We start from the raw sequence: 18705 nt of genomic DNA, 5'->3' as shown, positions 1-18705 counted from the left end.
CAAACACGACAGTTTCTGAGGGGCAACCCTCACATTTATACTTCTACTTTTTTTATAAACCACGATATCTTCGCGAAAATCAGAGTAAAGTGGAGAAAAGTAAAGACCGTCAAAATATGTTTCAAATAGAGAAAAATATTTAAAATTTAGTAATGAAAAGCCTCACCAGTCGCTCTAACGGTAAAAAAGTAAAGTTAAATAAAAGTTATCGATGGATACAGGCATTCAGGATTCCTAATTTTTAAGGGCAAAAAGTTATCTAAGCTATCACTGCAAAATACGTCGTCTGAAACTTCGATTTTTGGTATTCAATTTCAAAAAGGGTTCGGGAGAGAGTCTCAGATTCTGAATCTCGTTAACCAAAGATGACGGTCCATTAAAATTTTTAAAACCTCAATTTTCAAAAATTTTCGAGAGAAATCAGCTGATACACAACTTTTCTAACATCACTTATGATCGTTTGACGTTTAAAACTATACGTATAGAGCTACAATTCGAAAAATTTCTGGGGAAAAATTTCGATCCCTCTTTCTCAAACCCAGTGGCGTAGTCAAGATTCTGTTTCAGAGGGGGCCCAGATTCTTACCTTTAAGAGATTATCACATTAACTAGAAAGTCGCCCGTCAAGGCATGACGGGTGAAAATTGCTTCTTTTCTTTTACATTTCAACGACGCAATTGCCTGTTTGGTGATATTTTGATAGTTGAAATTTTAACCCTATCTCCAGTGGATTAACCCTAAACTCCAGTAGATTGCGTTCATAGTTAACCGCTTTTTCGTTTCTTCATTCCCCTGAACTGACGGTAAAACAGTTAAGTGACCGGATCCAGTTCAGCCTTGTCACGATAAAGCCTTTTCCTGCATGTTAAACATTACCAAAATATATTATCAAATTATCATGCCGTGGTGAGAGTTTCATTGCTGAAGGATTATTTTTCATTGAATCGCTAAATAGGTTTCATTACGAAATTATGCTAATAATTTGTAGCTTTTAATTATTAATTCTAATTTAAAATTCCAATACACTCGTGTTTGTGAATCTGGGTATTTTAAAAAAGATATAAATAGCCTCAAAATCTATGCATGAGTAATATGATTAAAACTTAACTAGGAGAAAGAAATACTGAAATGTTTTCCCCTACAATAATATTAAACATTCACTTAAACATGCTCAGAAAATATTTTTAAACATTAAAAATTGAAATAGCTCTCATTTTTCTTTTTAGTTATTTTTAATAAGACTTAAATTTCACTGTGTACTGACATCAGACAGAGTTAGACCATTTTGACGCTCTTGATCATCAATACTGTTCTTTTAAATTGATACTCACTCGTTAAATGTCGAAATTGTACTTTCAGTTGCTGCCATAGATGCTAGGGGGCTTGTAAAAAGAGCAGTTTGCGATTATTTGGGAAATTGACGCAAAAATCGTAATTTTAGGCTGCATTTGGTAATGTGGAAAGAGGAATTGGAGTACCTCTCGGAATATTTGTAAAATTGAAGTCAGTTTTAGGACTATTTTTGCTGATATTAGGGGTCAAGAGTTTCTCCCGGAATTTTTTCGGATTTGGAAGTTTTCAAAACGCAATTTTAGACAATCTTTGCAGACATTAGGTGAGAGGGAGTGTTTCAGAATTTATCTCGGCAAAATTTTGAGCAATTTCAGTTTATCTTTGATGTTTGGGAAAGCGTGTGGCTCGGAAACCCTCAAGGAGGATGTTGGCCTTGGAGGATGTCTCAAGAAAACCTTTGATTTTGTAGTTTCAAAAGCGAAGTTTTAGGTTATGTGTAGAGATGAAAGGGGATGAGGGGATTGTTCGAAATTGGAGGCTTGAAAGCAGGGTCACCGAGAGCCAAGGAAGGGTCCCTTGTTGGTTGTTGGTTTGCTTTCTGGGCCCCTTTCCTCTCATAAAACTGACAAAATTTATACTAGTCTGATTTCGAGCCAGGCCTACTGGTCAGACCCCTAGTTTCCGACTAGGTAGACATGGCCTCTTATCGGCAAGGGACTTTTAAAAACCCCATTTTTGGAGACAGAAAAGAAATGTTAAAGTTTTTCGAGGGACAGCCTTTGAACATCATCACAGATCGTGTAAAAATACATTTTTCGAACATCAGTCTCAGAAATTTTCGGGGTTGAGTCTTTTAATCCCACTGTTTCCCCCGAACACTAAAAAGATGTCATTAACCTCTTCTTTCCTCAATATGATTAATAATGTTCTATGATTGCCTATGGAACTTTAATTTCACAAAATTGCAAAGGGAGCGCCCCTAGGCCCTATCCCTTCTCCTAACGGATCCAAAGATAGCTTAAAATCGCATTCTTAAGTCTTCGGTTTCGAAAAATTTTCCGAGCCTGCTCTGACCCTAACAGCGTCAAAGGTTGTCTAAAATTTCGTTTTCAGAATAACAATTTTTTAAATTCTCGGGGAGAACCTCCCGAACCCCGTTATTTCTAACCTTTCATTATTATCATGGTATGACTCATATTGTATTCTCTATATCATATTATATACTCTATTTCTCGGCATACAGTGCAATTCTCCTGATTTGTATACTTTTAACCTTATTAGTGCGGTATGGAAATATTCAATCAGAAACAAGGTATTCAAAGATACCTAAACAGATGATTACCGTAAGATTTTTTTTTCTTCTAAAAACATGCTTTGTTTTATGTAATATAATTAATTCACCATATAGTATGAAAACTTCTTGTGTAAGTATAAAATATTCTTATGGGTTAAACTTAAATTTTGGATGGTTAAAACGTGTTTCCTTTCTTTTTTTTTCGAATTTCCTACCTCTGAAAGTAAATATAATTCCTCGTAAATTTCTTAAACGATCAAGTCTTTTAAAATCGAGGGCCATGACTGTTTGTTTATACCATTCCCTTTTTTCTAACTAATCCGCCGCTGTCCACTGGTGATCTGTCAGTACCTATTCTCTCACTTACAGTCTCCATAAATAGCCTAAAACTGCGGTTTTAAAACTTTAGTTTTGAAAACCTTTCGGAGGAAACCCCCCATTCCTTTTCTTCGCGTGAACAAAGATAGCATAAATCTTTGTCTCAAGAAATCTTTACAGAAAAGCACCCAAAACCATCCTTTCCATAATAAAGTCCAAAATTGACCCCAGCGAGAAAGATAATGGGAAGGAACCTGCTCCCTTTCTCAAAATATACAACAAAGCTTAAAGTCACTTTTTTATGATGCGAATTCCGGAAATGTTTCGAAGGAGAGCAGTATATATTGACTTTTATCGAAATTAATGCATCCCCTTAGCATTACTAATGCTAGTCTACAATGCGTGTTCCAGACTTCAATATGTAAACAAATTCCGGTCAAAGGCAATTTTATATATATATATATATATATATATATATATATATATATATATATATATATATTAGGGTGGTCCTTATTTATATGGGAAATTTTTTTTTTTCGGAATTCAACAAGTGACGCCCCCTAGTTTTGTGACACTATAATAAAAAGTAATCGGTGCAAAATTTGAACTCGATCGGTCAATAATAACACGTGCCCCTTGGACGTTGAACTATAACACTTTTGATAATTTTCTCACAAATCTTCCAGTTGTTACTTCAGACCCCGTACATCGTTTCTCCTATGTTTGCAAAATATTTTTACAGCGAGGTAGCACTAAAATGAATGTTTTTAATTACTTTGTATCGTCTAAAGATTTTACATTGAATAAGAATGAAATCTTGCTTTAGAAACTTTACCTTAATCGTACGCTTTTCTCAATGTATCTCAATCGTGTGCACTTTTTTTTTCTGATAGTCTTGGATTGTCTGTAAAATACTAAATTGCTTTTGTGACTCATATTTGGTAAATTGATTGTGAAATTCTTCGATTAATTGTGCTCCTCTTTCAGTTGTATCATTCACAACTTTCAGCATTTTAACGATATCTCTTCCCTTTAAATAGCTTCCTTCATTTTGCCATGAATCAGGATCAAATAGGAAAACACCTTTTCGTGTTTGTAACTTATCAAACAGTTTTATTGACTTGCAATTGAGTCTATAAAAAGGAAGATGTTTACTAAGAAAGTATTCCAAATCATCTACTGTTATTTGAAATTTTTTATACAGCCATCATACACGTATTCCTGTTTAGCAAGCATTTTTTTGAAGTAGTCTTTTCCTATCTTCAAAGTTAATTCCTTCATTCAATACGGACAAAGCTACTAGTTCATCCCCTTAGTACCGTAAGTGATTTATGAATTTTTCAATCACTGCTTCTGCTGCATGTTTGTCATCATTTTGCATGCTGTAATGTTTTTAGACACTAGACTTTATATTAATTTAAAAGGCCTAGAAAGTGTTGCTGCGAAAAACTATATCTTCATACAGCATTTAACTGTAAAACAGCATTTACGGGCAATCTCTTCATGTAAGGTCAATTTAAATTGCTTCCTAAATATATAAATATTCAAACAATAAATTCCTTTTGCCACCCATCTGGCTCACAGATAAGCTCCAGGTTGACGAAAACATATCCCTGTAGGAGCGAGGACTTCACCAAGAAATATTATTACAGGTTATGAGAATTCCCTGTAATATTTCTTAATTCCGCTTTCTATGAACAATAATGTGTCATCAAATTCTTCTTTTAGAATTTAAGTGGTATGTGTAATTTTTGAATTTTGAAGCGCTTAAATAATGGAATATCGAGTCTAGAACTAAGAAAGGCAAGACACTCTGCAGTACGATTTCAAATGCATGATGATAGCAATACAAATGCAATATATCACCGTTCAGCTTTTGCTCTAAAAAATTACATGCAAAATTTATACGGCCGGTATTGTAAGCCGCTGTATAAAACACTACAGCTTGAACAGTTAGCAATAAAGAGCAATCATCTAAGATATCATATACAACTGAAGAAATATCTCAGAAATTCTGAGTAGCTGTTGAACATTGGAACCTGAAGCTATCATGGTAAGTCTATCGGGCGTTTTTTTTTTTCAGTTACATCTGGATGTAGCTTTGTATCCCAGGGAATAAATAAAAAACCTAAATTTAAATTCATGAAATCTGATTTTACTTCTCGAAGATTTTCTCTTGCTCTCTTAAAGGATGTACGATTGATCATAAGGTTATTTGAATTTAAATTTACTGCATCTACATAGGCTGTTAATAAATGAGCAGCAACTTTGTCCATAATATGGCATTTGTCTAACATTGATGAAATGCGAGCAGATCTCAATAGTTGTCAAGCTTTTTGCGTTGTGGTAGACCAGATACAGAAAAAAGTTTCAACAGGTTAGGATAGATACCTATTTCGGTTTCTAAATCTTGTGAAATGCAAGAGGAATTTGATGATAATAAAGGACTATGTACTGAAATAGAAGACAGTTTAAAGTATAGATTTTTACATTACACCGATCCGGATTTTTTTTTAAATTTATATTTTAGATATGGAAAATAGAGTTTATTTTTATGGTAGGGTAATTGAGGATTTTTTAAAATTTAAATTATAAGAATGTATAAACATTTAAGTATATAACTAAAGAACAGCGAATTAAAATATAATTGTCATTACTTATATTTATAGCATGGAAACCTAGTGACCCTATTTGCCACACCTATTACATACACAGAAAATTTTCTAAATCAACACACCCAAAGCCTGGAGGAGACAATTTGTTGTTGTCAAAAATCATTCATAAATGGCCGAGGCCATTCATTAATGGCCTTTAGAATCCCTTGTGTCCATCTCGGTGGAAAGAAATGTTCCCCTGCCGCTTGGTTTGAAACGAGCGCGAATAGCGGTATGCCTGTCCCAAGGCCATTGGTGTACTTGTACCCTATGTAATATGTAAAATTTTACAGAATGAAAGTGAGAGAATGGTTGGTCTGGAAGTAGCAACATCTATTGATGTTGAAAATTACTTTATATATGAAACCTAGGAATATTTTTACATAAAAATGAGAAAATCCGCAATTTTTTCTTCAAAACTCAAAAAAGGGGGCCCTAGGGGCACGTGTTAATATTCATGGATTGACTTAAAATTTTGCATGGATCATTTATTTGTATAATGGAACAAATTGAGGGGGCGTCGTATAAAATATCTACAACTTCAAAAATAAGGACCACCCTAATATATATATATATATATATATATATATATATATATATCTTTTGTGTGCTCATGTATCTGTCGGCAAATGTCAGGAGTCAGTCGGCAAAATCAGTTTCAACACCCCCCCAAACGAATGCACTTGGCGACGGCCCTGGTACCAACGTTTACATAAACGGAATTAGATGTTTATTGCAATGCAAACTGTTGAAAATTATGCAAAATGTGCCATTTTTTTCGGAAAATTCTTAATTATTTTCTTGTAAAGTGCAAAATTTTATCTTAGAATAATATCTTACCTTCATTGCTTTACAGGCTAATGAGCTCAAAACTGACTATCTCATCTAAATCGTAGTTTTTTAAGGATTTTGAATTTATTTCTACTTTTATGTAACAAATTCAAAAATCTAATTAGAATCACGACTTTTTTGCGCAGACGCCATGTTTGGTCATTCGCAAGATGGAAATAGACGAGACTATTACTTGCCTAAATTTCCAAAACCACAATTTGATGTTTACCTCAATACAAACTATTGAAGATTACATAAAATGTACAGTGAATCATGTTTCTTTTTAAATGATTTTCATAAAAAATGTGAATTATTACCTGCGCAATTGCATTTGCTTTGGAAGCTTTGCCATAAACTAAAACATTCATCTAAAATGCAGTTTCCTGCAACTTCTCATTTATTAATTCATTTATTTATTCATTTTTTGAAGAAAAAAAATTCGAAAACTTATTTTAACTTAAATTTTCCACACTTAAATAAGTGTTGGATAATTGCTTTTTATAGTGTGCAGAGTTCTATTTATTTTTATGAAAGTAGTGAAAAAACTGCCCTCCCCCCCCCCTTTTTTTATAGTTTAAAACTTGGTGACGGTGGTGGCCACTAAGTTTTTCAGGTCTAACGGCCACTGGCCAGTTGGAAAATTTTCTGAGTCTTGACCTTTACTTGTGTATTTTATGAAAACTCAAAATAAAACTGAAAATAATACTGCAGATTATTTCCAACTGCCCAAAATAGTGTCGCAGTCTGGCTAGAAAGTTTCTGCTACTGGGCCGGACATCGTCAGTAATGCAAAGAGAAAAATAAAATAAATTTAAAATTATCCTACAAATCAAAGAATTAAGCTAACACAACGTTCAAAAGATAAATACAACACATTCCCATGGCTTCGGTTTTGATATTGAATGCAACTGAAGCCACAGAAATATCGAAAGACCTCATTCTTTAATTCACTAAAGGCACAGGGTAGCCAGAATTTTAAGAGAGAAAATAGCTCAAAATGCTCCCAAAAGCAGCCAGAGACAACAAAAGGAACTAATTTTTTTCTTTTAACTTCAACTGAATGTTATTTTTGTTCAGAAAAATAGGGGTAGTTAAAGAAAAAAAATTGGAAAAATCGGCGATTTTTCGTACAGTTTTCAATAAAAGCGTGGCGCCTTTTCCGAAGTGCGCATGCTGAAAAAGTAGCCAATCTGGCAGCCCGAATACCTCCGACCCCTGCCTCACTCTCTGGAATCTGCTCAATGGATTTTCTGGGGCCCCAAAAGCCTGATGCTTAAAATAGAATTGGAGGGGAATGGAAGTTTGGAGGGGGGGGATCACTACACTGACTTCTGCTGCGCTGTTTTTCAACAAAATCTAAAAAAAGAACATTAAATTTCATCCGGGGAAATTTTTCCATGACCATAAATAATTTTCCATGACTTTTCCAGGTCTGAAACTTGTTTTTTTCCCCCATGACTTTTCAGGATTTCCATGACCCATATGAACTTTGTCTAAAAAATGTTTAGTTCTTTTCTTTATATTATAATTACTACACAATTTTTAAACAGTTGGTTTTCGGCACATTCAGGCTTTTTAAACAAAACACAAAACATTCACATCAAAAATAGTCTTACTTACAGAGTTCATTTTTTCTTTCCTCTGGAAGTATATCAGAAGTAGGTATTTCTCATTAACTAAAACAAAAAATAAATAAATAAACAAACAAAAACTATAGCTTATAATAGCACAATTTCTGCTTAAAATATATTACTTAACTATTGGAGAGAAAATATTCTTTTTATTATTGTTATTTTTACTATTTGAAGGTCTGCAAAATCTATGAATCAGGGTTGGCTTTCTGCCGGCAGAAACTGGTTTCTGCCCAGCCGGTAGCAAAAACTGGTTATAACCGGTAAAAACCGGCAGACACTGGCAAAAATTAAAAAGCATCTTTATTAATTCAAGTAATTACAAAATGATATTTGTTTAAGTAAACTAAGATATGTAATTCCATTGCATCATTGTAAAAAATAAAAGTAATTGCTTTTGATTTAGTTTGATCAGAAAGAGAACTGTTTAACTGCAGATGCTCGTAACAATTGTATTAATCTCAAGGATGAGAATCTTAAGGGCACTTAAGAAAAAGAAGTGACATATAGATTTAAACAGGCAGTTACTGGTTGTCATTTGCTAGCTTATACACGTCATCTAAAATCCTTGGGATTAAAATTATCATGTGCTCAAGAAGAAAATACCAGAATTTTACTTGCCGATCCTCGATTTTATACCTAATATCACAGCTTTACAAAACAAATTGACCCTATTTCCCAAAACTTATTTTTCCAGTCAAATTTTAAAACCACCCCAGTTAATACATAGTAGATCATTTTATTTAAAAAATATATCCAATTGATGAAAGTTTCATGAATCTTAGCTGGATCCTTGATGGCATTGCCATCTAGTTCTTCTGTTGCGAGAGTATTCTGTTATTTATCCTCTATTCATATTAAATTAAGAAATCATTTATATTTTCAATCCACCTTTTCTTAGAGACAGCTGCAGAGTGCAAAAAATATAATGTTTTATTTTTAATGATATTGTAATTAAACTGTGCTTTGGCTAACATTTCATTATTTTCCCATGCTAAATTCTTATTGGGTATCAAAGATTTCTTTTATGTCATTTTTTGAGTTTTTGCCAGTTTCTGCCACAAATGTGGCAGAAAGGGGTTTTTGCCATGCCGGTTTTAACCGGTTTCTACCAGTGGTTTTAACCACCTCGCAGAAACTTGCCAACCCTGCTATGAATGGATTTATATTTGAGAGCATTGTTTAGGAAATTACGGAACAAAGCCCCATTTCATCAATAATTTTTATTTTCTTCTTCAAAGAGTATACTTCTTCCAGAATTCTGCTACAAGGAGTCTCATTTTCAATTACGTTCACTAAATCGGACTTTAAGCGTTTCATTGTTACGCATTTAGTTATGTTAGTGCATTCAGCTGTTACAAATAGGGTTGCCCAATTTAAAAACTATGAATATGGCACAGGCTTCTAAAGGGGAAAGGAGAGTTCCATAAAAGAATGACATCAGATTTTTTTTAAGCTCAAGCTTACCGTTAAAATTTTTCTCACTCACATTCAAAGAGAAAGGAATAGACAGTAAGCATATGCATGCAAACTACGTTTTTTTTTTACCACTGTATAGGGTCTGGTGGGGTAAAGTGGTCATAAAATCGTAGGTTTTCAACTTTGGTGGGTAATAAATACAACTAATTATTTAAACACTTCAACTTTTTTTGTTGTTATTTTACATTGCATTTTTAAAGAACACAGTACATTGAAGTTTAGAAGAAAAAAAATTGATTTAATTAGTTTTATAACATTTTCTTTTTCCTTTGTATTTATGACCACTTTACCCCATGGGATGGGGGAAAGTGGTCATAGCATGGGGTAAAGTGGTCATAGTTAAAAATAAATGCAAAACAATATTAAATAACCCTAATATTTGTATATTTTTCAGTTATTTTTATGGTTACAAGTATATGCACTAATATATGTGTGTATACACGAGTATATCGTGTAAACATGAGTAAACACGTTCATGTACGAGTAGCTACATGTATACATCAGATACATGCAACCACGTGCCTACTTAAGTATATACGTGTATACACGAGTATGTAAGCATGTATACGTGATTACCTAAAGGAGTGTTGACGTGTCTACACGAGTACATATGTGTCATGTTTATATACGTGTCACGTGTATATATGCGTATAAACGAACGTCATATGCATGTATGCACTTGTATCTCGAGTATATACGTGCATACCTGAGTATATATGTGTATAGTAGACGTATATACGCATATATGTACAAGTGCACATGTGGGTACATATATAAGTGTACATAACTGTATGTACATAACTGTATGTCGGGTATACACGAGTTAATTCGTGGATGCATCCAATGCGTGTTTGTACATGTCTACTCACGTATATACATGCATATATGGAAGCACGAGTGTATAAGTATGTATACGTGTAAACACAATTATATACCTTAAAAGACGTATATACGTACATTTACGTGTATACACCAGTACATATATGTATACACGAGTATATACGCTTATATACATGTATGCCTACAGAGTGAATCCAAGCTCTTGAGAAAAAATCTAAGGGGTGTGAGAGGGGAGGATAAAAAGCAAAGAATAATAAGGAGCTTATGGTCGCTGACGCGCTACATGCACACAAAGTCAGGACACAAAACAGGTCACAAACTTTTTACACATAGATGATTTTACTAAAAATTTTAGTTTTTAAGAAATATTTAGAGCATTTATTAAAAGTTACGGCCCGTAGTAGTTCTAATACACGCAATGCGACAAAGGCGCAGCGACGGATGAAAGTTTTTCAAAAGTCTCGTTATTAAAACAGAGAGTGCTTTGTGATTGTGACGCATGTATTACAGCTGCAGGCCGCAAATTTCTTCAATCGCTTTAAAACTTTCTTACGACCTAAAATGTTGTGTAAAATTGTCTTAGTGTAAGAAATTTGTGACCTGTTTTGCATCCATCAGTCTTTGGCTTTGCATGCATGTAGCGCGTCAGCATTGTGTTTATGACCATATGTTCCTTATGATTCTTGCTTCTTATCCTCCCCTCTAAAACCTTTTAAAAAATTTCCCAAGAGTTTAAACTCACCCTGTATATTTGTATATCATATGCTTGTGTGTAAGTATCTACTCGAGTGTGTACGTGTATATATGTGTCTACCTGAGTATATAAGTTTTCGTATACATACGAGTAAAAGCAAGAATAACGTGTATAGTCGAATGTATATCTGCATAGACGAAAAATACCCATATCGCAGATACCCATATAAGTATTTATTGGTGCATTTATATGAATACGTTTACATACGCGCCTACACGAGTATATGCGTATGCATACGTATATACTCGTATATTTAACCCCATTTACTGTAAGAACAATACATATTAAGTGAAATTAATATTTAATTTATGTCTGCCTTATACTTTAAGATTCAGTGACATTAGGAGAACAATATTCGTTTAGCATAATATTATGACCACTTTACCCCATCTTACTAAAATTGTTCTAAAAAATTATCTAAAATATATTAAGCTAACTGCTAATGAGTAAGCAATCTTAAGACATGTAGGAAGTTTCTTGTGCCATCAATCTGTTCATAATTCTAACAAACAAAATTTCCCAAAGAAGTTAAAAGAGGTGTTTAGATTTTTAAAATTTTCATATTTACACAAAATATTTTTTTTTGCCAAATAAAATTTTGCCAGTTCTGAAATTTTGTATTCAAAATGTAGTTCCTAACTCCCCGAACCTAAAATAAAATTTTCACATTCATTCGAACATTTATTTCCAAGCTATAGTCATTTATTTGACGTATGACCACTTTACCCCATTGACCACTTTCCCCCACCAGACCCTAGTTATTTTCCTTTGTGAATATTAGCCATTTCCATAAACGTGCATCCCTTTAGGTACTGAATAACTGAAAATAAGTTAAAATGTCATTTTATGTAAAAGTTATGTGAAAGAAATGTTATTTTATGTAAAATATAGCAGATATTTTTGGTATTTTGAAAGCATTTCTGGAGAGCAAATTAATGCATGGTATTTATGTATTGTTTATGCTTGGGATGTTTTTTCGAGACATTTCTATTTTTCATACATCGAAATTTGAATAACTTTCTGTTTTTTTGCCTGAAATAGTATTAAAAATGTAAAATAGTAGACTTTAGTTTTTGTTTATTTAGTACCATTCCAGTTAATAATTTACTTTCTGATATTTTTAAGTTTGCAATTTTTTTGGGAATGTTTTCCACTTAAAACTTTACAATTTAAACTGTTTTGCTCTTTTTTATAATAGAGTATGAGAAAAGTTTTTGTTTGATGAAATGCATGATGGAAAAAAGCTTTTATTTCCATTGGTACATTTTTTTGGTGAACTGTTATAGTACCTAATTTGTTAACTTACGCATTTTAAAAAACTTCTATTTTTTTTGTGTACAAAAACTTTCTAGTGCCTGGTATTTTTGAGGCGTATATTCGCAATGTTTTTTTGCTGGGGTTTTATGTTGTTTCAATGTATATTGTGTTCTGAAGTATTTTTATCATGTATTTTTCCTGTTGGCGCTAAAAAAGCATTGCTAAGCACGATGTATGATGTATGCCATCATACATCGTTTTCTTGGCGACGCTTTTTTTGCACCAAAAGGATAAAGTCATCAAGGGGTGAGGGGGATATATGACATTAATTCCCACAACACTCGATATTGTGAACATTCATTTTTCCTTATTACAAACAACTTTTTCCCAGACTTAGAAGATATGCTAGTTGTTTTTACAGGCAACATTTAAAAATAAAAAAAAATATATGTACCTACTGCTTCAGCAAACCAGGAAATCAGAATGACCAAAATAATTTTAATCTGTCACTAATCAAAAATTTGATTTTTAAATTTATCAGAAATAGAATTAAACCTTATAGTGGAGACAAATTAAAAGAAGCTTGCAAAAACAAATTAAAACTGAAAATTTTAATGAATAAAAACTGACCAGTTTTTATTGTCATGCAATAATTATTACAATATAATGTTGAAAACCCTATTTAAAAAAAAAAAAAAAGTGGCTGGTGCTTAAATGAATCACTTTATGTTCTAAACAGTTTTGATTCCATAAAGCGACTGATTCAATAAAGATGGATTTTGTTCTTTTTTTTTTTTGATGGTTTGATTCATTAAAAGGGTTGATTCAACCAACCACTGATTCAATTAACTGGCGTCCACTGTATTTGATTTTACTGCTGTAAGAATTCTTGAAATGTTTTTAAGTTGTGATAAATTTCATAACAACTTATATTTGTAGAAGTGAAAGCTACAATGAGTTCTGCTTAATCTATTTAAACAGAATATAAACTAACATTAAAGTTCAGAACAGCAAGACTTGCTTTAAATAATTTTTACAATCCCCCATGATTATCTTATCACTTTCGTTCACATTTAGTTTTTTTTTTTTTTTTTTAAATGTCTTATTCACTCCTTTTATTTTTAAAGTATTACTCAAAGCAAGAATACGGGACTTTAGCCGTCCCGTCTCTAAAAGTCCCAGAAGTTCGGCAACCTTGGTTACAAACTGTTACTTAAGATAATTTGAGCCTCCTATTCTAAATTAGTACACAAATACGACTATTTAGGGCAGACATTTAAAGTTTTTAGCTTTATATGGAGAAAAAAACTAGTTGTACGAGCTACTTTTTTGCTCTCTAACATGCAAGCAACAAACAAGGATAAGTTAAGATTTAAAACGTTACTTTTCTTGGAATTAAACTGACCAAACGAGTCCCAACTCAAGCCGAGTTTAAAAGACAATTTTGTTCCAACTATTTACAATAAAAACAAAATAAATTTAAAATTTTCACTTATGTGAAAAGAAATAGAAAAGAATCGTACCTTCGAACTTCAAGAACAACTCAAATCAAAGAAAAGAGAGAGTCCTTGGTTCCGGGGACCTCCTCTCCGGTATTTATGAAACAGAGAGCGGTATATGCGGAGTACTGCCATTCCAATAGAGTTTGGTTCATGCCTCTTGAAGAGGAGAAGCTTAGCACTAAAATCTCTCATCTTTTTTCTCTCGCACCATTTGTGTGAATAAAAGTGTAATGTAGCTTTGTTGTTTGAATTCTTTGCTTTTCAGGTTTCTTCGAGGATTATAGGAAAGGCAAATTCAGTGTTCAAAAGGTACAAATCTCTTTCAAACAACCGATTTTTTTTATTTTCTGATTCATTCGTATTTCTTACCTTTCATAAATAAAAAGATAAAAATCGATAAAAGATGTAGCAAAGAGCAGAGTTTGACATATATTGGCATTCCTTCTCTCTACCCCCCCTCCCCCCTGGTTTGTAGTCACACTTTTCCAAATTTTTAAGGTTTTCAAGCACTAGGAAATGAATTTTTTTTTTTCAAATGCTTTTCTCTTTTTTTTTTTTGGAACAAATCATGCTAATTTCCGGGAGTTGGGAGGCCCTAAGCTATAGCTTGTTAGCTTGTACGTAAATGCAGGCCTGGTCAGACGCGGGGTTCGTACGCTCTTAAAAAACCAAGACCAGTGCTGTGAAAAAAAAGTTTATTTTCAAGTGCTTGGAATCTTTAAAAATTTATTGAATTACGATAAAACGTTTGAAAAATATTTCATCAGAGCAATTTTCTTAACATGTGTAGGCACTAACACTTCCATCGCAGAAAACCTTTCGGTGTTTGAGATTTCAATCCTCTTGCATCTCGTAAATGTTTCAATATTTTTGACAATCAAAAGTTGTTTAGACATATGCTGGCTATTTCATGTTTAACTTTAACCTATAACTTATTTTTGGAACCATGCCAACGTTGAAGTTTCTTGTTATATTGCATGTAGCTTCTCCTTTTTGAAATTTCAATCCTTTTGTTTGCATCTTATAATATTTTTATTTACACTCAAAACTTTTGATCATGTTAAAAATATTTAGAGACAATTTTTTCCTACATTGAACCAAATTTAAGAGTGGCTGTGCCCCTTAGTAAAATAACGCTGAGCAATCCTGTGAAAGAATAAATTAAACATCATTATTTTCTATCATTGATAATGAACTTGGTAATATTTTGAATCTTTGTTCATATAATGTCTGTAGTTTTTTATTTTTCTACTAAGGACTCTTACACTTTCCTTGTGAGCTTACGAAGAGGAAACTAAATTTTCTACTTTCGTAACATTGGCACCCCATACCCCAGTGGCGTAGCTAGACCCGACTTTCGGGGGGGGGTTACTTCTTTTATATATATATATGTATATGTATATATATATGTATATATATATATATATGTATATATATATATGTATATATATATGTATATATATATATGTATATATATATATGTATATATATATATATGTATATATATATGTATATATATATATGTATATATATATGTATATATATATATATATGTATAATATATATATATATATATATATATGTATATATATATATATGTATAATATATATATATATATATATATGTATATATATATATATATATATATATATATATGTATATATATATATATATATATGTATATATATATATATATATATGTATATATATATATATGTATGTATATATATATGTGTATAATCGCTTGGAATTTTTTTCCTTTCCTTCTTTTTTTTTTCTTTCTCTTCTCTCTTCTTTTTCTCTTTTTTTTTGAGACTAACTTTTCGGGGGGGGGGGGTTTGTCCCCAAAACCCCCCCCCCTTAGCTACGCCCCTGCCATACCCCTACCTCATTTATACTATTAACAAAATTTTGTTTCTGGATTCTTGTCCTTCAAACATATTAGAATGTCATTTAATACTTAAAATTTTTACTCAGGTGAACGATATTCGGAATCCTCATCCTTTTGTATTATTAACACATAATGCTATATTCCTAAAGTTTCTCTGATAAGACAAACTATTGTTGAGATTGAATTAATTTCAAAGGTCCTTTTGAGTTTGTTTTAACGTGGTTTAACTGCATTTTATATAAAATCTGAATCCATTTTTTCTAGCTGCAATTACTACTAATAAGAAAACCATATTCCAGTTCATTTTTATTCGTTCACATTTCATTGGTGCATATTTTATTGGTTTTGAAATGTTTGCAAATTATATGATATTGTTTTGTGTGAGAAACACGTTAAAATTAATTTGAATACACAATACATTTTGTTTGCTGTTTCTTTCGATTTCAGTGTCAAAATACAATTGAAAAGAAATCTAACTTCCAATTTACATCAAGGAGAAAGTAAAATACAGCTAAAAAAAAGATGCTCTCTTAAGTTTTATTAATTTTGAAGTGATTATGTTTAATTTCATTCTAAACAATTAAACGTATGAAAACCAAGTGTTCTAAAAAAAATTGTGATTTTAGCACCTTTGAACTTGATGATTTTTGAGCAGAAAGAACAATGTAATCTGATAAAAAATGCTTTTGATCGGCTGAAACTGGTCGAGTTTAGATCACCAGGAAAATTGCCAATTACTGATTCCTATTGATTAATCGGTGCTAGGGTTGGCAAGTTTTTACCACAGGTGGAAATAACCACGGTTTTTTTCCGCCTGGCAAAAATAGCAAGTTACTGACAAACTTTACAATTTGTATTGTTGAAGACCCAAAAATAATTGTCATCTTAATATAATTAGCTTGTTTATTATATAACAATTATTACAAAACATTCCATATTTGTTTAAATTGTACCTGTTAAATCAAAATGCAACCATAAAATAAAAAAAAAATTGAGATAAAAGAAAATTAGAACACATATTTTATTAAATAAAACATCACTTCAATATCAGTATATAATATCTTTGAAAATCTTTTTATTGTCTCAGCATGGCCTTAGAATAAACTAGTTTCGTAAGGATAGTATTTGAAAAATGGTTTCAGATTTTTGATTCTACCAAAGTAATATTTGAGAAATATCTTTCTTTTGGAGCTGTACTTGCAGGGCGCATTTGCAGAGCTGTAATTAGTGAGTAGAAACCACAGGGATTACTTTGTACTAAGTTCTAAGAAGGTTCTTCTGCCTTTATATAGGAGTTTAGTAAGACCTCATTTGGAGTACGCTGTTCAGTTTTGGTCACCTTATCTGAAGAAAGATATTTTTGTATTGGAAAGGTTTCAAAGAAGGGTAACTAAATTAGTAAGGGGACTCTCAGATTTAGATTATGATACCAGACTTAATAGGCTTAACTTGTATAGCCTGGAGCAAAGGAGAGCCAGAGGGGACATGATTCAGTTATTTAAATTTATCAAAATGAAAGATGTAAATGTATTAAATTTTTGCAGGGAAAGCAGGACAAGGGGTCATTGTTTTAAGCTATTTAAATCTCAGGCTAACTTGGAAATCAGGAAAAACTACTACTTTAGCAGGGTCGTGGGCACTTGGAATAGCTTATCGGAAGAGGCGGTAATAAGCAAGGGGGTGGATAGCTTTAAGAGGGCCATTGATCTTCATTGGGGACTAATTAATTGACTAGGACCAGCCTAGCTGGGCCCAAAGCCTGTTGCTGGTCATCACATTTGTATTTGTATTGATAGTTGATAATTTCCCATCTTCTGTAGTATGAGCTAATATTGCTAAGAAGAAGAGTTAATATAAAATGCATCTATCAAACTAGAGATATACAAGTTTTATTCCCCCACTCATTTCTATCTATTTTCTCAGTAAAAGAGAAAACTGCTTCATTTCTTTAGAAAGAGAAAAAATTAATGCCTTCCTATGTTGTTCAACAACTCTCTGTCAAAACTAAGTAGGACTTGGCAAAAATAGGTTTTGGCCAAAATGACAAATACAGATTTTGTGCTGAAAGCTTACAGACAGTTTTTTTTTTTTTTTTTTTTTAACAATATTTTTCTTCAGAAAGTTGATAAAAAACATTAAATATGCTTTGCTAAAATTTTAATTTGGTTTTGTTTGTTTTCTTGTTTAAAGCAAATGAAATATTTTTCTTTAAGACCTTAAATATTTTGAAAATGTAACAAAAAAAAGTCCAGATGTTTTTCAACTACTTGCTACCAAAGTTATATAGCTTAAAAATCTAAATGGATCTAGAAAGGAAAAAAAAAAAAAAAACCTTTAACGCTTTCATTTTTTAATGCATTTACTAATGTCAAATACATAATTCTTTTTAAGTATTTAAATAATTGGACTTTTAAAAATAGTTTATATTCTGCGACACATCATAGCAGAAATTTAAAATCATTGCTATTACTATTGATGCATTTTTTTTAGTTTAATAATTAGTCTAATTAATAATACAATGGATAAGTAAAATATTTATTCACAGTGGTGTTACATATTATTTACATCATTGCTATTCCATAATTAATATAACTTAACGCAGCTGCATTTGTAATTGAATTTTTCTATTTTTACCATGATTTTCCCCACTGTCCCGGCAAAAACATCTTTTTTCCAGCAAAATGACCAACCCTGAGATGTATCTTTATTTTTTTCTTTTACAATTTTAAATTTTAACCTTTAACAGTTAAGATTAATGTTCTTTTTTTTAGAACTAAAGTTCTTTTTTCCCCAGGGGCAAACTAAGAATCTATTGAGAGCCATAAAAACACTTTGTGGTGTGCTTGGTTTTTACATTCTCTTTCTTAGAACTTTTTCAAACTGCTCTTTCAATTTCTTTTTCATTCCATTAGACCAAGCTTCAAGAGCCCTTTAAACAGCAGACACCTTCTGAGAAG

The 18705-nt window shown here is 32.0% G+C and overlaps 1 protein-coding gene across 1 annotated transcript in view; it reads right to left on the bottom strand.

Moving 5' to 3' along the window:
* LOC129232475 (serine/threonine-protein phosphatase 6 regulatory ankyrin repeat subunit C-like) overlaps positions 1–13886 on the bottom strand; it is a 36750-nt gene extending 22864 nt beyond the window's left edge. Inside the window, exons 1-2 of the mRNA XM_054866620.1 lie at positions 13878–13886; positions 8014–8069 (exon numbers count right to left, since the gene is read on the bottom strand). Of these exons, the coding sequence (XP_054722595.1) occupies positions 8014–8022 (9 nt within the window). The 5' untranslated portion in view covers positions 8023–8069; positions 13878–13886. The remainder of the gene's footprint in view (positions 1–8013; positions 8070–13877) is intronic.
* Between the last annotated feature and the right edge of the window lie 4819 nt (positions 13887–18705).

The sequence above is a fragment of the Uloborus diversus genome, unplaced genomic scaffold (genome assembly GCF_026930045.1).
Source record: "Uloborus diversus isolate 005 unplaced genomic scaffold, Udiv.v.3.1 scaffold_12, whole genome shotgun sequence".
In the NCBI taxonomy this organism is placed as follows: Eukaryota; Metazoa; Arthropoda; class Arachnida; order Araneae; family Uloboridae; genus Uloborus; species Uloborus diversus.
Note: the sequence above shows the minus strand (reverse complement) of the source record. Positions and strands in the feature narration are given on the sequence as shown.